Raw genomic sequence first — 25,418 nt, 5'->3', positions numbered from 1 at the left:
CGGCGGTGTGGGTAGTGTTTGTGTTTCGGTGCGTACACACACAACAAGATCTGTAAGTAGCTCGAGGCAGGAGCTGCTACTCTGTTTCTCACTGCTGCATGTGTGTGAGTCAGCATTTATACGTTTGAGGAACTACTTGGAGAAGTTTTGTTTATTCAATGCAGAACTTCCTTCTCCAGTAGAAGAATCAGAGGTCGCTTTATGCTCTTTTTTTCCACCACAACTTGTATTAACTCATCTTATTCAAATCAGCCACATCAGGTGAAAAAATGCTTCTTACCGGCAGCAACCAACCCCCACCAACCACACACAAACACTCCCTCAGCCACACCCTCCCTCCATCACACCCGCCCTGCCTCCAGCTCCCCTCCTCCACTGTATGTGCACAGGTGGTGCTTCTTCTGTGTTTGTGAAGACGGCCTGCTCCTGACATCATCACCGGGGGACTCCTCCTTCGCTTCCCTGAGGTATAAAGGATCTCTTGTTTCCGTAGCAGCATCTCACAGCTACATCACTCCCTCCTGCAGGTGCTCACGCTTTGAACAACACAGCAGGAGGCTCTCTTCTGCCGTCTGAAAAGGTTTTTTCTTTGTTGGACCTTCGAGGTTTGTTCTGCCATCATGTCGATGGGCATGGAGATCGTGGGCATCGCCCTTGGAGTCATTGGATTTATCATTGCCATTGTGACATGTGCCCTGCCGATGTGGAGGGTGTCGGCCTTCATCGGGGCCAACATCATCACGGCTCAGACCATCTGGGAGGGTCTGTGGATGAACTGTGTGACCCAGAGCACGGGCCAGATGCAGTGCAAAGTCTACGACTCGCTGCTGGCGTTGCCTCGGGAGCTTCAGGCCTCCAGAGCCATGATGATCATCGCCATCATACTCGGCGTGCTGGGGGTCATGATCTCCATCGTCGGCGCCAAGTGCACCAACTGCATCGAAGACGAGCCGTCCAAGGCCAAAGTGATGATCATCGCTGGAATCTTCTTCCTCCTCGGAGGCCTTTTGGTGCTCATCCCCGTCTCCTGGACGGCCAGCGTCGTCATCCGGGATTTCTACAGCCCCCTCCTGATCAGCGCACAGAGGAGAGAGCTGGGGGCGTCCCTCTACATCGGCTGGGGAGCGGCCGCCTTGCTCCTGATTGGCGGGGCCATGCTGTGCACCAGCTGCCCGCCAAAAGAGAAGAAGTACAAGCCACCTCGGATGGCCTACACCGCCCCACGCAGCGCCAGCGCAGGTGGAGGGTACGACAGGAAGGACTATGTTTGAAAATGTTTGTTGCACATGAGTGTTTTTGTGTGTCTGTGTTGTTTTTTGTTGTCTGAAACCACAGGGTAAACCCCACGAAAAGACTCCGAGATGAAGATGAGTGTACAGATATTGGTGTTTGCTTTGCTTTGCTCATACACATCATGTTAAACACCTTTGCTTTGCTCTAATCTGCAATGTGTCGTGTTTAGAAGCTCTCACATTCAGTAGATGACCAGCAGTGACTTCTTTTGAAATGTCTGAGTGCGTGTTGTATTTATACTAAAACCTCTGTGGCATTAGGTGAACCGAGAACACCTGCTTCTGTGTGTGTGTGTGTGTGTGTGTGTGTGTGTGTGTGTGTCTGTCATTAGCTGTTGGCCGGCCGGTGTTGGGTTTCAACGAGACTTTCAGCTTAAATGCGGTGTGTCATTCAGCTGACAAGGACAAGGAAGAGCCGGCTCTCGTTTTACATGAATTTGGTTGTGTGATTGTTCTTCGTCTGTGTGTGTGTGTGTGTGTGTGTGTGTGTGTGTGTGTGTGTGTGTGTGTGTGTGTGTGCACCCGCGCGTGTGTGTTTTGCATGTAATATTTGCTTAGGAGAGTTTCTGCTGAGACTGAAACCTGAAGATGATCCGTGATATGGCCCCGGGTAACAACTCTATCTTCATCCTCACAGTTTCACTGTTTGAGGACATAGAGACGGTTTCAGTCTTTACATGTGAGCTTATTTTATATTTCTGTAACATAAATGTATTTGTAATGTATTTTGATGTCAGCATATTGATGCGTTTGTCTTTTTAAGGTTATGTATTGTGTGTTAGTTTCAAACATTTTAGCATCATTTCTATCAGACGCAACATCCTGAATTGTCCTGTTACTGTCAAACAAAGAGCCAAAGAACCTCTTTAGTGTGTGTGTGTGTAGTGTGTGTGTGTGTGTGTGTGTGTGTGTGTGTGTGTGTGTGTGTGTGAGAGACCCTGAGGGAACATGACTACAACTGTTGTAGGATGTTTGACATCAGCAGGATGTGTTTAGGTGTGTAGAATCAAACATTTCACTTATTCATCTTCGTCTCTTTCAAATAAGATTTTCTAACCACGTTCTGTTACGTCTTGTTGTTCAGAAAATGTTAAAAGAGCTGATTTATAAATATAAAAAGCTTTGTTAAATGTTTTATAGTAGTGCTTGTATGTTAAAGATTTCAATAAAATCAATTTAAAGGAACGATGAGCGTTTTCTTCTCCCTCTTTTGCTCAACAAAAGAACATTTAACCCTTTCTTTAAGTGCTAAAACACACAAGAGGAACATCAAGAGACCGGTGCTACCAAGTCAAATAAAGACTAAATCAAACATTTCATGAAGCTGACAGTTGGGCTCGGCCTTTGGGAGTCGGGTTTCTTTGTTTGGCCAACGATACAACTGAGTTACATTCATCTTTCAGTTGAGCGGAGCTAGATAATACTTTAGTGTACAGTTTTCTGTGTCAAACTGAAACATACATCTCAGAGACGATAAAACAGATAAAAGGAAGAAGATAGCAGTTACACACATAATGTCGTTCAGTTATAAAATCAGTCGGTACGATTTAAAAGTTGACTTCACCTTATTTTGATTTCTAAAAAGTCAGGAAACCAAACACCTCTGAATTACCAAGTAAAGTATCAACATTATGTTGTACAACCTAATAACTTTTAACAACTTATATATTTAGCTCGCTTAAATTGATTGAAGAAGTAATCAGTTTCCTTTGTCTGCATTGGATTATGGGTATATTATTTATATGCATCCTCCACCAGCTACACTTCAGTGACTAGATGCTTTATTATTGTTTAGTTTTAATGTCTGTATGATAAAATATACAGGATTCCTGAATAACATTTTCTTCTGTAATCTGAGCACGGTGAGCAGAGGGACACTTCGTGCAGAAGTCAGCCACAAGTGGAAATAAAAGGAAGTTAAAAAGGTAATCCTGGCAAAACAAAGTCAATACATTTCCTCTTAAGTCAAAAACACAGAACAGAAAACAACTTATTATTATGAAACACATCAGCACAATTTGTTTTCTCTCACTTCCCCAACTTTCCCGTATGTGTAAGAAAACTCACTGCTGCTGTTTTATATTTCCGAAGGTCGCAAAATTCACAACAGAAACAAACTGCAGAATAATTTGAAGGTGGATCAACTAATTTATTCAGCTGATATTGAAAGTTATAATTGTGATTGACTATCTTCACCTCATCTATCTATAAATACAAGGAATCTCTGTCTGTCTGTGTGTGTGTGTGTGTGTGTGTGTGTGTGTGTTTCTGTCAGTCAAATATCTCTGTGGATCAGGATCACACTGACCTGAGACTTTCAACATGGCTGCTGCGTGGTTCAGTGGTGTGCATCTAAGCATTTGCTTGGACTGCAATGATGCCGTGAATAAATTATTTCATAAATGCTTTACAAATTCCGCTGAGCATTGTCCACCAGAACCACCACAGTCACGTGTGCACCAGAGCCAATCACTGCAGAGCTCAAGCCCACGACATACCTGAAGAAACAAGCGGATTTATACCTGCAGCGGAGCGAGCTGGACCGGGATTTTGCCGGCGGTTCAGTCCCGTTCTGTTCTGTTCTGTTCTGTGCATCTAAACTGACTGTTGTGGATTAATGAGATTAAACGAGTCCGGACCGAGTCTGTTCGGGTCTGAGGAGATTCGGAGACGCGCGGACAACAAAGTGGTATCGGAATCTGTGGATGTTCGTGTGTAGCTAGCTGCTATCCGCTAGCCCACACGGCCCACCTCCCAAGGCGACGGACCGGACCCACCGGCATGTCCAAAACCAGACTTAGGGTAAATAATGTCCGCCACGCTTTTTCGCGGACATTGCCGTCACGTTTGCTTTGTGTCTGGTGCAGGAAGAAACGATAAAAACAGGCTTTTGTCATGAAGGTGTCCAAGCAGCAAGTTTGGTTGTTGAGGAACAGGAAGTTGTGGGAGGGACCTAGGCGGATGATTGACAGGCCGAACGACGGTCGGACAGCGATATTGAGAGTTGAGAGATTTGTGACATTTAGCGTGTTTGGAGTGTATAGTTATAGTGTTATGTAGTGTTTGGTGGAGTGTGTTTAGTGTGTAGTGGAGTCGGTTTTTTGTTTAATGAGTCAGAATAATGAGGAGAAGCTGAATGTGGAGCAGGCAGTGCAGCTCTTCATTCAGCTGGAAGGAGCTCAGGCAGACCTGAGCATTGCCTGCATTTAAATGTAAATAGTTACATATAACTTTGTAAATTTTTTAAATGTATGCACAAATTTAGCAAACAACAATTTATATTTGCATTATAAGTAAAAAAAAAAAAAATGGTTTGTTAAACATATTTGTGGTTTTCACAGTAAAAACATCTAACGTTTTCTACTCGGATTTTATGTTTTTCATTTGTGATTTTAGGTCCATTGTGTTAATACAGTATGTCAAAATAAAAAAATAACTGTACAGTCACACATGTGAGGTTGTGCTGAAAATAATGACACCAAGTAAATAGTTTTTAAGGTGAAATATAATGGCAAAATAAGTCAAAAACAGCCAATTATACCCTGGAATATCAGATTTCACAACAAACCTAAATATCCCTGACGTCCCACCTTCAAACACAGCCTCATTTGGTCATCCATGAAAAAGCTTCTTAACTTCCCACTTTTCTATAGGAATAAATTTTTCTTACGGGCACTGCACTAGTATCATTAAATACAACATATCTGATGTATTTCTCACAGGTGTGATGCTTCGTTTTGTCCTTCTGTCCTTTTCTGTCCTTATCTTAAAACTTGAGGTTTCTTTGTGAATGACTGTCACCTGACGACAATTAATAAACAGCCAGGCTGAACGCAGCAGACTCGGGGTCACCGCCACATGTTTCATCACACAAACTCGTATGTTGACGTCCATGATAAGAACTAACTAGCGTGATGTGAGACATGTCGTCAACACATTATTGTTCCATTGTTCATTGTCCTGTAAATAAAGGTCAGTCTGCCCATTTAAAAGTCTTTAAAAGATTTGTATCTCAGTTCCTTTCATTTGTTATTGGCTCTTTAAACAGAGAGCTGAGCTCTCTTCTTTTCCAGAGCAGCTTGTTGAACTGCTGCAGAACAAGTTTAATGTAAAGTACCTCTAAGTTTTAAATTTACATTACTTATAAATAGATACCGAATAATCAAAACTCCAAACTAAACTATAATTTTTTGCTGTGTGTCTGATGGGTAAGGTACAACATGCACTAAGAGAACCAGATGGGACTGAGCCAATCAATATTATCACTGTTACTGCAGAGTCAGGAGATGTGAGAGTCACTTGAGGGGTTCCAACCGCTGAGTCACAACAATTTACAGCCTTATCTGAAGAAAATGGAACCAAAGGTACTTTATCAGCCTTGAAACGGCCCCGCTACACTCACATCCTCACAGAACAGCATGTTTAACCAGTTGGTGTCACACACATACACACAAACACACACATACACACACACACACCTTGTTATACCCCTGTAATCTCAGAGGACCATGATCAAGGTTGGTCGGACGGTGGAATTTGACCAATTTAGTAGAAAACTCTCTGCAATAAAAACGCTGAAGAGTGACAGTCGTTCCTGCAGAACACACTGTGAATAAATCTGCTGTCAGATCAGCTTTGGAGTTATTGACTGTATTATAATGAGCAGCAGGCCAGTATATCTGGACATACACTGGATAATATTGATTGACCCTTAAAGCTGAACGAATTGTATTTATGTAGATAAAGTGAAACAGGTTTGCTGATGCCTCTGTGCTGACCTTTAATCCATTAATGTTTGACTTGGAACTTGTTTTGTCCGTTGCTTCCCTCTCATTGTCAGTGACTGATGAAACGTGAATGCCAGAACGAACTTGGAAACCACTTTAAAAGTCACACGAAACATTAACACTGTTAGAGCTGCATCAGAGTAGTTAGATGTACACGTTTCTCTATCTGCCGTCTAAAACACAACAAAGTCACATATCAGGGGATAGATTTTTATTAAGTTTATCCTGTTTGATCATCACACATTGATTATCTTTGGGCTATGTGTTATCAGGGATGTGGGAGGTCAGTCACAGTTGGGATCTTGAGTCACTGTATATAATGACATCATTGTAAATGGTGAGAGACATTTATGTCTTCTCTATTCATTTGAATGACCAGAATAACTTATATTTAACAGTTATTAACAATTATTTCCAACAGATTGAACACAGAGAAAAAGAGGGAACGATATCCCCCAGACTCCATTGGAAAGTTGCTCAATTTAGTGAGTTTTTGAGTCAGAAGAGTCTTTTTAAACGTTGTGAAATGCTGTTTCTGACAGATTCTTAACTATTTGTGCCTTCATATTAATTCGGCATAAATCATATTACCCTCAGCACCCATTAGTTCCTGCCTTCCACCATTTCATCTGAGATCGCTGCCTTGATACCTGGGAAACTTGTAGACTGAAGAAGCAGTAATACCACTGCATGGGAGCATCCCTATGTAAAGGTGAAACAATGTGCTGCTGATATTGATTACTATGAAGTTATCAAAGAGAGAACGAGAACAGCATGAGAGAGCAAAACAAACAAAAGGTCACAGCAGTGTTCAGACAGGCAGCACTGAGAAGTCCACAAATGTCAGCGACCTCACATTTGAATGTCAGCTTCTCCTTCCTGCACGAACACGTGAGGTTGACAGGTAGCACAAACAAAATGACGGCTGCACTGCAAAGTCCACCGGGTCCCTGATAGAGACGCTAGAAAGTATTAGCTCAGGTTATCACAGATTTTTTAACCTCACTGACTGATGGGCAGTAAAGTTGTGTAAAGCAGATAAACTATCTGTTGCAAACACATCAGCAGGCGTTTGTCGATAAATGTGATCTGTTTTAGACACATTCTTATCTCTGTTTTGTGTATCTTTATATTCTTTTATCTGTGTGCGTCTTTTTTATATATATACATTTTCTATAGAGGAGCACTGTGTAGTTTTTGGGAAGAAACTTTAATAAAAAGATAAAAGATCTTTATTGATTTTTTTTTCTTCTGCTAAAACAAACTAAATAAACAAACACATTTTCATACTGTTTTACATGGGGCGGACCCTGCCACCTTTCTAGCTTCAAACAGTGTTCTGGTTACCTTACTTTTTAGTTTATTCAGTTATGGAAAAGATACAAATGTCTGAGTTTGTATCATCGAATCATTAAAATTGTACATTTTTAAATTTTGAGTTTGAATTTCTTCTCTAAAACTACATTTTGCTCCTTTAAATCTTCTATTTTAAAGGAATAGAGAGAATAGAGTGAACAGAGATAAAGGAATTTCAAATGCATATGTGTGTATTTGTATAAGATTTCAAACACAGCTTGATCTATTTCATATATTCTGTTTATACATGATCCCAAATGTTTCCAACAAAGCCATCGTTTTATTCGAGGATAACTCATCAGAGAGTGAGGAGAGAGGTTGGCGGACTACCCAGCCTACTCACTTAAAAACCTCCATGATCCGATGCTCCTTCCCAACGTCAAACTCCAACTTTTGTTATTGTTCTGATTGAGAGACGCCCAGCAACATAAAATCACACACTGTGCGTTCATTCTGGTACTTTGGCTGCATCTTGGTTCATGCTGTGATCTAACAGAGTCAATAAATATCAGATACATCGCAGCACCAGAGCCAAAAATATGAGCATGACCCGAGCTTCTATATAACTAATATTCTAGTGTAAAAAATAAAAAGGCACCATGAGAATGTTTTACCTCTGTACTCGTGTTTTGCGGGTGATATAATAAATAAGTCTTAAGCGCTGTGATCCTAAATGTTGACAGAAAGAACTGAGCTATACGACCGCTATGAACAGATTTCTGTTGGGATGTTGTCGCTGTGCTCTGACTTCTGTTTTGTGACTTCTGACATTGTTTTCTCTGCGAGGAGAACATTCCTGTCCTCTCCCAGAGTGTCCTGATAATCCTGCAGCTCTTATCTGAGAGCTTTGTGCTCTGTTTTATGACTTAATGAGTCATCAAACCACTTAAATCTGTAAATACAGATAAATCTGAGCTGTGGCGAAAGACCAAAACAGCGTCTAATTGGATGGAAATATTTTTGGTATCGTCAGTAAAAAAAAGAATACAAATTGTGTTTTGATACTGACAGCAAATCCTGTCTGAGACAGAACTTTCCTGGAAAGGGTCTGACTTTTATTTATGCAAAACACAGAGTATTACCAAAAAAAGGCAAAAGATACGAGGAAATGAGCCTTCTAGCAAATTCTTGAAACAGTAAGGCCAAAAATTAAGTTGTGAGTGACCTTATATGTGAAGAGTAGGAAAACAAAATTCTGCACCAGAGTTCATCTCAGGTCACAGTTTTCTGTACGAGTTTGAGAGTTTAGTAATCGAACCAGACACCTACTCAACAGGCGTTCTGGTTTTTTAGAGTAAATGTGAGCTGAAGCCATCCAGCATTCAAAAAAATAAATAAATGATGTAGGATTCCGTTCAAATATCTCAATAGGAGTATGTTAAGAAACAGTAACAAAAGGAAATGTACAATGTGAACTGTATAATAGGGCGTAAGGATAATTTTACGATAAACGTTGAAGTTCTGGGTTGACACACTTATCTGTATCTTCATTGAATCCCCTTCTGGATTGTAGTGGAGTACAAGTATAAAGTAGTAGACATGTATGTATGTATTTACTTTCAGTATTGGTGACAGCAGCAAATCTTTCACTGCAGGTTAAAAATATCTTTTATGTGACAGTTTAGTGAATTATCTTCAGGGTGTCTTCAGCTGGATCACTTAAGTTTATGCTTTTATGGTGTAACTCAGTAGTTTAGGAAGATTATAGGTCGTTATATATCGCTAACGTTTGTGTGAGTCAAGCTGTGTTACTCAACGTGATAAGTTTGGATTGGTACTAAAATGTAACGTTTGTTATCAGCTACTGTGGCTTTTGTTTATTAGAACGTTTAAACTATACTGACTTTCTACCATCCAAGTTTAAAGACGTTTTGTGAAATACCGACAAAATGTTATCTATAGGAGTTGTGTACATTGGACAAATTGTCAATATCTGACATGATAGTCACAATATTAACATGGAAAGTGTGGCTCTATTTATGTGAATCCTAAATTTAAATGTCGTCAGTATTTAAAGAAAAGATTTTAACATTTAAACAAAACTCACAATCTTTCCCCGCCTGAACCAAAGTAAATCGTACAGATTAAATGTTGTGACTATTAAAAAACTGAAAATGTGATTTCTAACCAAAGTGCTCTTGTTTTCTAAACCTGTGATCCCTCGGTTCTGGTGCTACGACCTTGGACTTTGTACGTTTGCCACTGACCCGACCTCGTCCTGGACCGCTAAACGCAGTTCATAAATGTAGTGTAACGTGTAGTCAAAGAAAAGTTGTGCAGGCATGAAAAATAGTCAAAAAGGATTTTCAAATTTAGTGACCGTGTGCAGGAGTCCTGCAGATTATAAAGTGTATTTAATATCAATTTAACATATGTCATTTTATCCAATTTAAGGGAACATTTCCAACATCTGGCCGAGGAAAACAGATGTTGAAAAACTCTGGGTCATCTTATCTACATGACTGTTTGTTTGTTTGTTTGTTTGTTTGTTTGTTTGTTTGTTTCCTTGTTTGTTTGTTTATGAACATCGTGTCTGTCAGATACCTTAATAAAATAAAATGAGCTAAAAGCGGATCAACTTTAAGAGCATTATTTATTTAATCACTATATGAGAACAACTGTTTAAATATACAGACAAACAGCGAGAATTCTTCAGTGTGAGTTTCGACTTTCAGTTCAGGTTCTCCACCAATGGTTCACCAGATCAGGTGTTTCTGTTATAGTTAGAAAAAGCAAATTAAGCCTCACTAACTGGCATGTGATGCTTGTGTGCATGTGCGGGCACCTTGAAAAGAGAGCTTGAGAACAAAAGCTTTATTTGCCACGCTCTGTGTAGCATGAAGAAGAGCTTAACTGTCCGGACACACAGCGTCATCACACAGTAAAGAACTAAAGTCACAGCACTCAGGGGCGCCGGGTCAGCAGAATGTGACCACTTTCAAGTCGAATGGAGGAACAGCCTTCACTTTGAAACTGTCACGGACAATCTGACATCACGATTCAATTCCGTAGTTGTTTTTTTAACGACTTACTTGAAAAATCATTTGGACGAAAGGCAGTAAGTCAAATAATTTCACCATTAAGAAGGTGATCTTTTGAAAAATAACTGTTGAAATGAAGTCAATAAGCGCCAGAAACATTTTGCTGGCAGTTTTTTGTTCTTAGTTTAAGGAAAACTGCCGTTGTAATACAGCATTAAACAGAATAAAAATGCTCACTCGTCCACAAATATCCCCCTTTCTTCTCCCAGTTGGGTCTCTGCCATCTCCTCCCCCAGGCCTCGGCCGCAAGCCATCGCTATGGCGACAGCTCACGGCGTGCTTTATCCCAGCAGACACGTCTCCCATAGCAATGAATGTTTGAAGACACGGCAAAGGAAGCCAGGTTCTCCCCAAGCCCATAGACTGATGGTTTTATGTTTATGGTCCTGTACATGACTGCAGCCACAAACACAAGCATGGAAATCTACAGCGCTGATCACAAATCAGTCCAGTGTGAGTGATGAACACAGAGAGACGGACGCTAAAAAGTCAAACCACGCCTAGCTCCTCTATGCGCCTGTAAACAGCAGTGGCTCAAATTCATTAGGATGTTCTAAATATTGAGATACAGATGTATGTACAGGTGAGTACATCTGGAGAGTTTCACAAAATCGCTCAAGGTCATACAGCTGGACATTATGACAAGTGTCATAATGAGGTGTTGAGACCAGGGGTGGTAGAATAAATCACTCGAAATCCATGCTAATAAAAAATAAACTTCAATAATGATCATGTGTCTTGATATTAACTCATGTGTCTGGTCAAAGAACACTTCACAAGGCCTATTAAAGCATCTAAACACTGCAACGGAATAAAAACAGAAATGTAATAAAATGAACACTATTAAACTCTCCTGCCTGCTGTGCAGTGGGAAACAATGCAGACAAGTGCAGAATTGGTCCAAAGCATAACACATGATGTTTTAGCTGTTCCTGAGAACACAGAGCAGCCTGGTGTAGGAGAAAAGATAGGACCACGAGTAAGAACATCATCTTGTCAGGGGTGGAGTTGTAGCCTGCATTGTGATACTTTGACGCCACCTAGTGGCCCAACAAAGACATGCGTATACTTTTACTTCTGGTTGCTCCTTCTTATTCCAATGTTAAGTGCAAACACACAGAAAGTGTGTTTTAGACTGTAATCATGTTGAAGTATACATTAAAGATTAAAAAGTAAATAGACTTTACTGCACATTGTCATGTGGAGTCAAAGAAAGTAAACACACGTTTTGACACGTTTTATCAACACTCGATTTACAGGTAAATTCAGTTACATGTTTTTCCTGTAAAGTGGGGGCTTGATCTTAAAATGAATCCACCTAACAGAATGTATTATTTACAATAAAATAGCCTGCACTTTCTCCTTTACAACACCAGCTTAGATATGTCGTTATGTTTAGATCAGATTAGATTTTATTTGCAAAGGTTAAATAACGAGAAAGTCAATGAAAGGCAATAAGAGGATGAAATACACAAAAAAGTAGAAAAATAAACTCTGCACAGAGATAAAGACATTTCCAATACATATGTGTGTAAAGTGATTGTGTGATGTTAAGTGTCCATAGAGAACTGAAGCCACGCCCCTTCCGGTTTCGTGAATGGAGAGGAACAAATACATGTTCGATCCCGCTTGAATTGTGCCTTGAACTCCACATGTGATGTTTGTCACTCTAAAAGGCGAGTTTCTATGTCAGTAAAGTCGCAATTTGTTTATTTACAGTAAATTATCATCTAGTTTTGTGTGAAACCGCTGGGTGACCTACATCGCCTTGCTCAACATACGTCACCACCACAACATGGCCGCCCACTCGGCACAGAAAAGGTACTAAAAAAGGTGAAAGTCACAATAAATCTGTCCACATTGACAGCTGCAGTGATGTGAAAGGGTAGTTTGTTATTTCAGTGAGCAGGTTAATACACAGGAGCAGCTCTACAGTGTTTAAATTGTGGTTTTGGAGACTGTTAATGGAGACGACGTCCCTAACGCCACTGCTGGCGGTGTACTCTTGTATATTTCATCAGTTTAATCCCAAAAAACGACGTCATTGGTTTGAAAAATTGTCTTTTAAATTGACACACATCTTATGTTTGGTTTATGGCACAATCCAACCGGGGTGTGACCACATTATTTGTCCCTCTCCCTTCACGAGCATGCAAAGTTTTAATGAAATAAGGTGTCCACCGGAAGGGGGCGTGGCTTCGGATATCTGTAGATGTAATTAGTTATTGGTCAGTGTGTCAACGTACATTTTGTAAAATAAAAAAAAAAGATCAATTTTGTCAGTGAAGTGGTGGGTGTAAAACTGATGTCAACTGAGCTACAACACGATGTTTTTTAATCGCAGCGGCTACGCAGAAGGCGACTTCCGGTGCCTGCGAGACCAAACACAGGGAGCAAACATTCCACGTCGGCGTGCGTCCTACGTCACGACGCACCATCAGCTGTTGTCTCCCTTCAATCTCGACCTCCGGGGCGCTCTGCTCTATCTGCATGCACACTCACCGAACCTCTGCTGTCATTCTGTCCGCTTGTAAAACCACATGCTGCTAGTGGACCGCCCGGTACCGGAGCATATGCTGCCATGAGTTCTTTGTGTCGCCTGATCCAGAGAGGACTGCTGAGCGGTCGACCGGCGTGTCGTTTATTCCCCGGACAGCAGGATGTGTGCGGGGTGGCTCCCACGGTCCGGACAGCCAGCTCATCCAGGTATCCCTGCTAGCTTCCCGGCTAACTGATGCCCTCTGGCTGCCTGAGGTGTAGCGGTGCCGCCGGGTGGACATGACAGTCCAGTATGGATCTTTTTAAAAGCTGGCAGCTTGAAACAACCGTGTGAATTCGTCGTCACCGGGTCGCGTCGTCATTAACCGTTAACTTTACACTGTTTACGTAAATGACATTCAGGCGTCTGGTTAGCAAGAGCAGCACTTTAGCTTTCATCACAGCCAGAAAGAAGAATTCAGATATGGACAGTGTGTCCTACTGTATATTATTCTGTTGTGAAGCTAACTAAAACACTCGTTTCTGTCGTGTTTATTCGGAATAGTGTATGCTAGGCGTCATGTATGCTAAGTTACCAGTGTGCTAGCTAAGCCTAGCTAAAATTAATGCTGTCTAATTCAACACTGCTGTCATAAATCCTACCTGCAGCAGTGTTGCACTGTATACTGGCAGTTAAACTGCTTTAGGAATTAATTTGCTTCAACTTGCTGTAATTTCGCTTCACACTGAGAGGTGTATCTTAAAGGTGCACTATGTAGATTTGGTAAAGAAATGTAACAATTAGCTAATTTAAAAGGAAATATTAATTATGTAAAACAAGTGTTACTTGCGTCTGTCAAATGAATATGTCTATAACAAATATTTATTGGATGTCCATTACTGAATAACTCAGGTGGCCTTGTCCTATGATGACAGTGTGTTAATTCAGTTTATTCAGTCAGGGAAATCAATTATTATAGATTTTCTCTTCTGATTAAAATGTCTTCTCCAGACCTACAAAGTGCACCTTTAATTTTTGGCCCAATCTCAGTATGAAGCTTAACTTTACTGCAAGGTTGTACTATGGACTGGTTTAACAAATAGAAGCGCAACTGATTGTATATGATGCAATATATTGAGGTTAGGTGTCTGCACAGGATAAGGCAATCGTAATATATTAGCTAATAAGATAATGTTTTTATCCACCATTTTTTTAGTCAAGTGTGCCAGTTGTTTGCAGTTTTCTGCTTCTCAAATGTGAATATTTTGAGTTTTTCTTATTTTATGTAATTGGTAATTGATTATCTCTGGGGTTTGGACTCCTTGTCAGACAAAATACACAGTTTAAAGATTTCATCTTGGGATCTGAGATGTGTGTTTTCACTATGTTGTCACATTTTATAGCTTGAATATAAGTAAATGAACCACCAATGCAGAATGAAATGATTTATCATCAGTGAAACTCGACTTGGTGAACAAAACTTAAAAATTAAAGGTCTATAAAGGCAGTTTTTAATCAGGCCTATTATATTGTTTTTTATTTTTAAGTGTTCATGTGATTGTGATTGTGTCCTCTCCCTGTTTACTGTTATATTAACATCTGTATTGACTAAATAAATATTTAATGTAACAATGAATGGAAAATGGCTTCCCCGTTTACACACTCGCATAACAATGAATGGCGAAGTGAAATGTTGGTCTTTTATATAAAAGATTAACTAGTAACATGTCTGTACCTGTTTTGTGAGTGTTGTACCAGCAGGTGGGAGTAAAATAATTCTAACCAGTTAGTCAATCATTAGTTAGTCACCAGTTAGTTAACCAGTTATATAAGTCATTATATAATGCTGCCACAGCATTTCTTTCCTGATATTTTATCTGAATAGGGTAGAAAGACACTCTGCAAATTCCTTTTCACTGTGAGTTGAAGTGATTCAGCCTTCATTTCCACTCACTGAAAGTTTCATCAGCCTGTAGAGTTTCATTACTTAGATTTATGTGTTAATCGTGACACTTTTACCACAAACATAACCGGAGAGACTCTAATCACTCTTTTCTTTCCTCCCTCCAGCCCACTCAGCTTGACCTATGATGTCTTTGATGGGAAGGGAGAGAGCACTCCCCTGGTGTTTCTTCATGGCCTTTTTGGCAGCAAATCAAACTTCCACTCAATAGCGAAGTCCTTGGTGCAGCGCACAGGCCGAAAGGTAATGCAGTGATGAAGACATCACACCTGTCTGTTGTTACATCGAAAACAATTCATCTTTATGTGTTGGAGTTTGTTCTCAGCAGACCGACTTAGAGAACTTGTTCAAAAGCAGGCATGGGATCGTACAATCAACCAGTGTGCAGCCCGTCATTTGACACGACTGCTCAGCAGCCTGTTTGTAATAAATACTGATAGAGAATCTGCTCTTTGGCGTGCCAGAAGGAACTCTTCACCTCATGTGCACAATACAGCCTTTGTTTGTGCTGTCACTCACTAGAAACAAGGTTCCGCTCAGTTGCCTCTTTCCCCCCATTCCAAGTGTCCTAACTGTCCCTTGTCCAGTTAGGTGCTGACTGTAGATGCCCGTAACCATGGCAACAGCCCTCACAGCCCAGTGCTGACCTATGAAGCAATGTCGGATGATTTGAAACACCTCCTTGCCAAGCTGCGCATCGAGAAGTGCGTCCTCATCGGCCACAGCATGGGAGGGAAAACGGCCATGACGACCGCCCTGACGCAGGTTAGCTGTCGAGAAATGTCACCAGGAGTTGATCACAATGCTGCGGTCCTGACCTTTATCGCTGTTCTCTCCTGTCCTCTCTAAACTAAATTGTGTAAGTCCCTCAGTGAGGTCAAACTCTCCCTCTTGTGTTTGTAGTCTGGTTTAGTGGAGAGGTTGGTGGTGGTGGACATCAGTCCAGCCCAGACATCCACACGCACCAACTTCCGGTATTACATCCAGGCCATGCAGGAGGTGAAGATCTCCAGTGACATCCCACGATCCACCGCCAGACGGATGGCTGAAGATCAGCTGCGCAAATTGGTCAAGGTCGGGACTCCTTTCAAATACGAATATGTCAGCTGTTCTTCTGTTGATTAAACCTGGGATGTTGGTTTGTCAGGAGGGTGTTGTATCACGTCAAGCAGTTTCCTGTATCTGGCACTGAAGTCGAATATGTTTAATATGCGAATATGCAAAATGTTTAATTTCGTTCACCAGCTGTGTGACATGTGTCTGTCTGCTGTCACAGTCAGTTCTTAGCTTCCTCCAAGTGCTGAAATGACACTGTGAGACTGATGAAAATGAACCAAAACATTAAAGATGTAGACCATAGAACCAAAACAATGAGCCAGGAGAGGTGAATAAGTGCAAAGTCTTTGTGGGTTCATGTCTCCTAACAAGTGTCCGTCCCTCCCTCAGGAGCGCTCGGTGCGTCAGTTCCTGCTGACTAACCTGGTGGAGCAGAACGGCCACTATGCCTGGAGAGTCAACCTGGAGGCCATCTCGGCGCACCTCGACCACATTATGAGCTTCCCCAACTTTGACACCGTCTATGGGGGACCTACGCTGTTTTTGGGTGGAGCCAGTTCTGCTTATATCAGGTGCAGTACACCACAGATTGTTTTTATAGGCACAGATGCAGAAGTGTAGAATACTCTGTGAAAATGCTACATATCTTGGCTTTAATAGCCTAAGATCAACATCTTAGCCACATCTTCTCAGGTCAGACTGAAATGTAATACTTTGTGGATTAATATCTCCAGGATCATGGCGACAAGTAAAATTCACAAACGGTTCTTTGCTCACATTGTGTTTTTATAAAACTACAACAGCAGTCCGAACCAGAATGCTATTGGCTGTAACCCCAGGCAACCCTGGTGTGTCTTCAGAAAACGATGAAATGATCGTCAATCAGAAGATTCAACAACTGGAATGCAAAATAATATAATATATCGTTGGATATGAAGAAAAAATATGAATAACTAACTATTGAGATAATTAAAAAGGGATGAAATTGAAAATGTACATAAATTGATTAAAAAAACATGATACAATAAAATGAGATTTAGAACATTTATGAAATAGAATTGAAACAAAAAGGGAACAAAATAAAGAAAATACCCTTTCTCCAGTATCTCCGCGACAGTAACATTGTATACAGTTCATAGTTTGGCTTTATTAGAGGACACAGTCGAGACGGACAGGAAACGACTTAACACAACAAAAGTCGTCAGCTGGACACGCTCACAAACCCCTCGACCACCATGACACCCCGGATTCTGTTTACTATTCTACTTCGTTTTGTCTCTTCTGATCATTTTACCTAATGTTCTCCCTCCTCCCTCTCTGTGTCTTCTTCTCCTGATCCAGCTCCGATGATTACCCAGAAATCCAGAGGCTGTTCCCCAACGCCGACATCCAGTACATCCCTGACGCGAGCCACTGGATCCACGCAGACAAACCCTTAGACTTCATCAGCTCCATCAGCTCCTTCCTGCAGTCCTAGCCGCCTCCCGCCCTCCTCCCCTCTCAACTTTTTTTTTTAAGTGCTCGGCACCTCTGAGCGTCAGCAGCTTCAGCAAGAGCGAGCGAAGTCATTAACGATGCTAATAGATGCCAACACTGGACCAAACTCACCCTTTTACAGCAGTCAGTTCTTACCGTCAAACAAACGTAGATTATTGTAGTGTAGGTGAACAGATGGTGTTACTAGATTTGCTTTTTTCATTGGTTTTTAGATTAGTAGGTAGGAAATGGCAAAGAAAATATCTCCAGTGTAACATATCGGGGCTGTACTAATCCAAAGAAACTCTTGTTTGCACAGTGATTTCTTTATGTCGAAACATTTATGCCAGTATAATAGCAAAGCGGCTTTAGGTCAAGTACAATCTGGGACAGCCGACGTGGACCAGCAGTCAAGTAGTTGGATCTGAACGTTTTTGACAGCACTGGAATGAAACAAATACTTAACGTTTGTGCAGCTCCTCCGGGAGAAAAGTGACGAATGTGCAAAGCAGAAATTGCTTCTTTGGAGGAGGGAGTTTGGTATCATGTGTCTGAAGGTCGGAGCTCTGCAAATACAGACTTTATATGTACAGATAGTTTGTTGTAGGAACTCATTTTATTGTTAATAATAGTGATATATTTAATATTTTGGTCGGGATCATTAGTTCTCACGCCCTCTCCTCTGTGTACGTGCTGTGTGTTGGAGACGAGGACTTACAGGTCAGTTACTTTGGCTCGACTCGAGGTCATCGAGAGCGCTGGTTATATATTTTTTTTTCGTCTATGAAAACCAAGCTGAAACTCTCAAATGCAGCATTCACAATCGGTTTCCTGAATATCTCAGGTTAAAACTGGATATGCTAATTATTATAAACTTCTATTATTCCTCTGTGTGTCTGGCAGTAAGCCGTGGTAACGTCTTGTCCTTGTAGTTGGTCGATGTTTTGATGAAACACGTTTTACTGATTTATTATCTGTATCTCACTTATCTTTACAAGGCTGTCTGGGTATCTGACGAATATATGCTGCAACAACGTATGGTGTTATCTAATCGTAGTGGTGTTCATATATTTTCTGCTCCATGGGGTTTGAAGAGTTCAGTCCACAGTAGTGAAACTGCCATCTGTATGAATAAGCAGGGTGTTGTAAATTTGTATGTGCCTCTTTTGTCGAGAGCTCCTTTTCCATGTCTGTAAAACTTGACATAAAGAAGAAAACTTTTATTCTACAATGATAACTAGCGGTCTTTGGATTGGCAGCTGGGTTGCCAGTTCTGTGTGAATTTTCTCACGCGGAAGCTCAACGGACGAGGGTGAATCCCTTCGTGGCGCTAGGTGTTTACTACAATCAGTGTTATGTGTTTGTTGGCTGTGAAAGTCTTAAAGGCTTTAAATGATCAGAATTAAGTTGAGTGAAACTCTCCTGATTTTATTATTTTTGTAAAGCTCCAGTTAGCGGAGAAGCACCCCCTCATCCTCCTCAACCACGGGGCAGATTTGTCCCGTCGCACAATATGAATAGATTGTTGGGCGGGGGCGGGCATCGCGGTCATTTGAATGCTGCTTCAGCTTCTGTAGTGTCGCAGCGGGACAAGAACATGAGGGGCAACTCGGGGTCAACAGTATAGAAAAGTGAATTTATTTAATCGCAGTGCGGAAGCTGTTTGAAGACTGTAATCATCTGTTCAGGATTGTAAATGGTTTCACTATGAGCATGCCTTTTCTCTCGTCATCAGGTGTAACTTTGCTGTGCTATATACGTCTCAGTTTGTTGAACATGTGGCCACAGTGGTGGCGCCCCTTCTAGATAATGCCATATATACATTTTAAATGTGTGCAAGAGTCATATACATAGGAGTGGATTATATATTATTGAAAATGTACAAACTAATATTATACAATAAAATGGCAAAAACCTGCAGACAAGTATATTCTTTTTTTTTTTCCTTCTTCCTTTTCATGAAGAGTGAAGCCGACAAATGAACTGCAGTCTGACTCAGTCGATCATCTGAAGGAGCTTTTTTAGAAGAATATCATTTATTTACAACAACAACATTCAGGAATTACAGCATTCAAAAATACATGTCTCATTCATACACACATTAAAACGTCACACGTGCAGTAAATGAGAAAAGAATACTTAAAGGAATCCCAGCAGACGTCTTTTAAGACAAAACATTAAATCCTCTGCTTGTTTGGAGTGATAATCTGGTCTGATATGGTTGTTCCACAAAAAGATTATTAAAATTCCTCCCTGGTTTCAGAATCGATAAATATGTAAATATTCATTCAAGAAGTGCAACTGGATGTCTCCAATTCAATGAAAAGTCCTTATTCTGTTACTGTGCACTGAAGTTATAGGTGTTGCATATTAGACAGATACAGAATCAGCCCCTTAGTGTCGAATGTCTCTGTTCACTGAAGCCCAAACGTCCAAGTGACAATAAGCAAAAACACAGCCCAGAGGAAGACTTTAAATTGTTGTGCGTCAGAATAAATGTGCTCAAAGTGCAAAGTCACCACTGCTTCAATCGAGTGATACGACCTGGAAGCCGTTGTCACCCGCGTCCCACTCTGAATCCTGCTCTTCTTGGCGGGTGCTGCTCTTGCCCCTCCTCAGCTTGTCCATCCAGTTGCGACGGGAGCTGGGGGGAGAAGGCGCGCTGGGAGCAGCAGAAACCGCCGATCTGGAGATGAAGATTTGGCTCGAGTTAACTGTGGAAGGTGCTGGTGAAGAGTAGGTGTTGCTGGAAGGTCGCTGGATGGGCGGTTTGTTGTGTCTCCTCAGTAAGCCCATACGAGAGGGCTTCTTCTGGGCCTGCTCGGCCTGCTGCTGAGCCAGCACCTGCTGCTGCATGAGCAGCTGGAGATCCTCCTGTAGCAGAGACAAACAAAAAGCTGTCAGAGCAGAAACAAATGTGATGAGAAGACAGATTTTAATCTGCAAGGCCGATCTCTGTCACTGCATTTCTTCTTTTTACTGAAGGGGTGGAGGTCTGATTGAGGCGAGCAGTGGAGGGTTATTTAGTTTTTCCTTAATACAAATGTAGATGTTAGCCATATATTGCAAAATTCATTTAGAAACAGTCGCAAATGATGTTCAGTGTTGAAAAAGTACCAAAAAGTCAGACTTGCTTTGGGAAGTAAAGTGTTAAAATGTTATTTAGTCAAAGTACTTTTGTGATTATCAGAATCTGAAACCCTGAAATAACATGCAATCAACAATTTAACTAGTAACTCAAGTTAGCAAATAAACATAATGGAGTAAAAAGAGCGACATATCTTATAGAGTAGCAGAAATATTATATAATAATATATTTATTCAGGTTTATGTTAGATTACACTGTCTCAGATTCTTCACGCTTGGCCTCTTTTCATTAATGACGCTCCCCAATAATTTTCATACAGTCCCTTAATTTAGATACCTGAAATTCAACAAAGTTAGGGACCGTCTGTCAAGAAAAACGAGCAAAAGAACATATCGAGGTATGATGAGGAGATCTAAACAACAAATCCAACCTTTGGACATTTTCTAACAGTTCGGTACTTGGATGCAGGAAGATTTTTATCAATTAGAAGTTGCGTTTTCACATCAGTATCAAGTAATTAAAGATGACAGTCGTATCCAGAAAAGACTCTGACCAAAGAAACATGTTTTCACTGTGAGGCTAAAAGCTCCAAACAGCCGACACTTCAAAACAACTGGGACACTAAATCATGCAAACAGAAAACGTCTTGCAGTGGTTTCGGTTACACCAGTTTGTGTTCTCACCAGTAAACAATTCTTGCAAAGTGGAGCGCAGCTTCAGTTTGACGCTGCAGGCGCTCAGCAGATGAAACACACTCCGTGGCTTCACACCAGCTGGCTGTACACTCTGCATGTGCCGATTATAATGTATGTGTGAACTCTAATTGAGTGTTTTATGGGTGAGCACGTTCTGTGAGGGTACACGAGCGTACACACACTAATTATATCGTTGGTGTATTTAGTGTGTCCTACTTCTGCCAGACTCCTTGGATTGAGTTGCACATATTTGAGATATTCCACTTGATCACACCTTCTCCTCTCACGTTTTCTTCTTTTGTTTTGTGTCTGTGAACCATTTACCTTCCAGGCCTCGACCTCCAGCGACAGCTCCAGGCGTTTCTGCACGGCCTCCAGCAGCTGGTTGTTCAGCGACATCATCTCCGTCTTACTCCGCAGCAGCTCCGCCTCCATCGCCTTCTTCCTGCGCGGCGGAAGCAGAAAGAGTGACACATTCCTCAGAATACACCCACATTTTAGAGCTTCCCCTTTTTTGTTCTCCAGTAAATCTTGAATCTCGTCACTGAGAGGAGAGAGTGTGTGTGTGTGTGTGTGTGTGTGTGTGTGTGTGTGTGTGTGTGTGTGTGTGTGTTTCTCATAATTATCATTGTTGTCATTTCTTATCTATGACTTTTTATCTCATAATTTTGACACTGCCTTATAATTACGATGGTAAACAGAAATTTAGGAGGCAAAACAAATCGTGTTTCTTTTGCTTCTGTCTTGTTATTGATGACAATCCCCCCAAAATTAACAGAAACAATGAATATTAGTGATATTCTGTCACCTCATTGGCAGAAGGTTTTCGGATGTAAAGACAAAAGCACCTGATCTGTAATTACAGGCTTGGTTTCCTTTAAACTCTTATCAGGTGTGTGTGTGTGTGTGTGTGTGTGTGTGTGTGTGTGTGTGTGTGTGTGCGCTCACCTCTCTATGGCGTCATCTCTGTCGCACAGCGCCTGCTGGAGAAGAGCGCTGTCCCCTGCTCCGTTTCCAGATGTGAACTTTTGAAAGAACGAGCGGGAGAGGCAGGTTAGATTTAATCACAGCTCTTGTTATCATCTGCCTTTAACACTCCCTATCTGGGATTCTGGTCTAATCCCACACACACACACCTCGTGACTTTCTCTAATGAACAGTAAATACCAGACAGATCACCGATACAGTCACTTGTAAACTTGTCAGGCCACATAGCTGAGCTCTAACACCTCACAGTCTGCCAGGGACACAAAGAGGAAGGTGACTCATCAGGTCCTCTGTGCTTCTTTTAGGACTATTTCCACAAGTATGTGCAAAGCAAACATTCCTCCAGGTCACATGCCCACTAAAATAAACTCACCCTGAGATTGCAGGATGTAAGAAGGGTAGGGAGCCTTTACCTGTTTGGTGTGGCTGATAGCCAGCTGGCGGGCCACATTCTGCAGCTGGACCAGGGCATCGTCCAGGTTGTTCTCCCCACGAGAGGGTTCAGGCTGGGTGGACGCCGGCTCGGTCAGCGGGCGCAACAGCCGCAGAACGGACAGAACCTCCTCCGTGACCTGAGGTGGGAACGAGCAGAAATGAATTACAATGACCACAAAGCGGTGTGCTGAGAGTACACTGCTGCATGTGCGTAACCTTTACCCTCTCTCTGTGTTGGCTCCATCCCACTCCTTCTCTGCTCTCCTGCAGTTTGTCCACCTGAGCCTTGAGTTTGATGCTCCGTCTCCGAGACAGCTCCACCTCCCTGCGCACTTCTTTAAGCTGCAGACGATAAATATCATGTGAGTGCATTTCGACGGCCACTCTCTGCCGTGTAGATAACCTCAGGCCCGCACACAGAAAGTCCTCCCCCATGACATTTTTACACAGTGTAAACAGAAACTGCTAATCTAGATTCCTGGGTGAGACTGTGGACGGGAGATCTAGTCGTACCGGCTGAGGTGAGATTCTACAGTTTGGATCACCACAAATATACAGAAAGTTCATCAAGAGATCACTGTGTTATGTGAAGAGATGATTTCTTGTTTTTCTGGAGACAACTCTGCATCTTTGACTTTGAGCTTGTTGTAAGTGACAGTTAGAGACGTCCCCTCCCTCCAAACCACAGGTTTTATTGTCTGTCAAGCCTGTTTCTGGCACATTAGATTTCAATGTGTGCACTGTACTGGAAAAGAAGATTCACCAACAACCAAATGTAAAGTTTGTAATCCTACCGTCTCCGTGACATGTCCCACTGTGCGACGTCTTGCCAGTGGCCTCCCGCTCCTGATCAGGTCTGGTAAAGACCCGTCCTCGTAGCTCCTCTGGAAGGGGCTCCCACCTTCGCCGCCTGCTGACTCCGAGGAGTTGCCTGACCCCTTTGAGACTAGCTCACCTGGGATGTCTTTCTCCTCGGACGGTGAGGTGACGGTATCCTCGTCACCCAGATCTTTTAAATTCAATTCAGTGATGAGGCATGAGTTGAAAAAGGGCTGTGAATCATCACAACGTCCTTCTTCTAGGCCACCAGAGACAAAATCCTGCTCCGCAGTATCTTCAGGTTGCTCTGGATCTTCTGGTTCTGCTGCAGCCTCTTTAGGTTCTGGTGTCATGAACGAAAATGTAGGTCGGTTGGACGAAGACAAGCTCCTGAGCGAGCCTGACTGTCTCTCCTCCACTCTGGTCAGAGAGGAGTAGAGCTGTGGACTGCTGGTCATCCGAGGTCTCAGCCGCTCGTTGAGGGATGAGAAAGACTGATGGTAGTCCATGATCAGCTCGTCAGAAGTCGCAGGCAGGAGCAGAGTCAATGAAACCGCCTGGCGAGACTGTCAAGTGATGAATAAACACGAAAGAGCAAAACAGCAGAATAAGGAGCAGGGAGGATCCAAAACAGAATGTCTCCAAACTGGTTTTTCCTGAACTGTGAGCCTCCTCGCAGGCATGAGCATGACATGATGTGATGTCACCGGAGGCTGTGGCTTCATGTGGCCCGTCTGCGTTTTACTTCTTCCTCGTCAGTCGCTACACAAACACATGACGCGCAAACATACCACAGCCGCAGGGGGAACAAAGGGAGGAGGTCTTTCAGAGCCTTCAGGCACAATCAGATAATCTAGGATTGACGCATGATACCTGATTTAAACTGTCCTTTCATCTAGCCACGCAAATGTGCAGAGCGGAGGGCGGGAAGATGGCAACACGAGAGAAAACAAACAGTAATCAGTGTCGCAGCCACTTTAGTTTTAGATGTAGGTCTTTTTTTTTTTTTTTTTTTCCACATGCAGTTACCTACTCATCAATTTATTTTTGGAAACGAAACGGCTTTGGGGAAAACACCAGATGCAGTCATTTCTTGGGTAATTTTTTTCTGACAATCCTCCCACACTGATGAGTCAGCGACACATCGACGCGTCTGATTAATAACTAAACACACGATGGAGCTGCAGGGAGAAGTTATTATATTATAGATTTATTTATTATTATAGAAGTTAGGCAGGTGTGAGTTGATTTGAAGGTTGTGTGATTTTAATTATCACTTGCACATAATATCATCTAATTAAACTGTAATTATAGACTTTTTGTCTTGGCGCAGCATGTGGATGTTGTTTGTGTTGGGTGGATTTACATTCTGCAGTGTTCTCATTATCAGTGGGCCTCTTAAAGCAGGGTACTATACATTCTCGCAGGAAGTAGGTCGCCACTTTTCCAGACGTCGTTCAACACGTGGAACCAGTCTTCAAAGTGAAACAGTCGATTATTAACCCCCTTCTCCATTCATTTCCATTGTTTGATAAATAGGTCAAACCTGATAAGAGTTTAAAGGAAACCAAGCCTGTAATTATAGATTAGGTGCTTTTGTCTTTACATCAGCAAACCAGACAGAATGTCACTAATATTCATTGTTTCTGTTAATTTTTGGGAGGATTATCATCAAAAACAAGACAGAAGAAAAAGAAACACAATTTGTTTTGCCTCCTAAATTCCTGTTTACCATCGTAATTTTTAAGACAATTATAAGGCAATGTCAAAATTATGAGATAAAAAGTCATAAATAAGAAATGAAAGCTGCTGTTACGTGTGTTCTGTTTACCTGCTCAGGTACAACAGATGCAAATTAGCTGCTTCCTATCTCTGGTTCAATTACTTTTAATGGTCCCTGAAAAAATAAACAATACATTAAAATTAATAAAATAAAATAGATGA

The 25,418-nt window shown here is 41.7% G+C and overlaps 3 protein-coding genes across 5 annotated transcripts; 2 read left to right on the top strand and 1 right to left on the bottom strand.

Annotated features, from left to right (window-relative positions):
• The first annotated feature begins 485 nt into the window (after positions 1 to 485).
• On the top strand, positions 486 to 22,157 carry cldn3c (claudin 3c). Of its 2 annotated transcripts, XR_003986434.1 has the most exons (2): positions 486 to 2,220; positions 22,126 to 22,157. XR_003986434.1 is itself a non-coding variant. In XM_030438048.1 (1 exon), exon 1 carries the CDS (start codon positions 621 to 623, stop codon positions 1,269 to 1,271), a length of 651 nt encoding a protein of 216 aa, XP_030293908.1. In that variant the 5' UTR covers positions 486 to 620; the 3' UTR covers positions 1,272 to 2,477. The 2 variants fall into 2 exon arrangements, 1 of the variants encoding a protein (XP_030293908.1); XM_030438048.1 differs by lacking the exon at positions 22,126 to 22,157 and having other exon boundaries at positions 486 to 2,477.
• Positions 12,885 to 19,375, top strand: abhd11 (abhydrolase domain containing 11). 2 transcript variants are annotated; one of them, XM_030438046.1, is made up of 6 exons: positions 12,885 to 13,182; positions 15,026 to 15,161; positions 15,510 to 15,683; positions 15,822 to 15,992; positions 16,365 to 16,546; positions 17,316 to 19,375. In XM_030438046.1, the coding sequence occupies exons 1-6, from the start codon at positions 13,058 to 13,060 to the stop codon at positions 17,449 to 17,451; spliced, it is 924 nt and encodes a 307-aa protein (XP_030293906.1). In that variant the 5' UTR covers positions 12,885 to 13,057; the 3' UTR covers positions 17,452 to 19,375. The 2 variants fall into 2 exon arrangements, with proteins under 2 accessions (XP_030293906.1, XP_030293907.1); XM_030438047.1 differs by lacking the exon at positions 12,885 to 13,182 and adding an exon at positions 13,240 to 13,265.
• bicdl2l (bicaudal-D-related protein 2-like) lies at positions 19,453 to 24,415 on the bottom strand. The gene is made up of 6 exons (XM_030438045.1): positions 23,450 to 24,415; positions 22,878 to 22,997; positions 22,634 to 22,792; positions 22,182 to 22,258; positions 21,558 to 21,678; positions 19,453 to 20,324 (listed from the first exon to the last, which is right to left on the bottom strand). The coding sequence occupies exons 1-6, from the start codon at positions 23,981 to 23,983 to the stop codon at positions 19,977 to 19,979; spliced, it is 1,359 nt and encodes a 452-aa protein (XP_030293905.1). The 5' UTR covers positions 23,984 to 24,415; the 3' UTR covers positions 19,453 to 19,976.
• Positions 24,416 to 25,418: the final 1,003 nt, after the last annotated feature.

This window comes from Sparus aurata, chromosome 13 (assembly GCF_900880675.1).
Source record: "Sparus aurata chromosome 13, fSpaAur1.1, whole genome shotgun sequence".
NCBI lineage: Eukaryota > Metazoa > Chordata > Actinopteri > Spariformes > Sparidae > Sparus > Sparus aurata.
The sequence above is the reverse complement of the archived record's forward strand: the minus strand, read 5'-3'. Positions and strand labels throughout refer to the sequence as shown.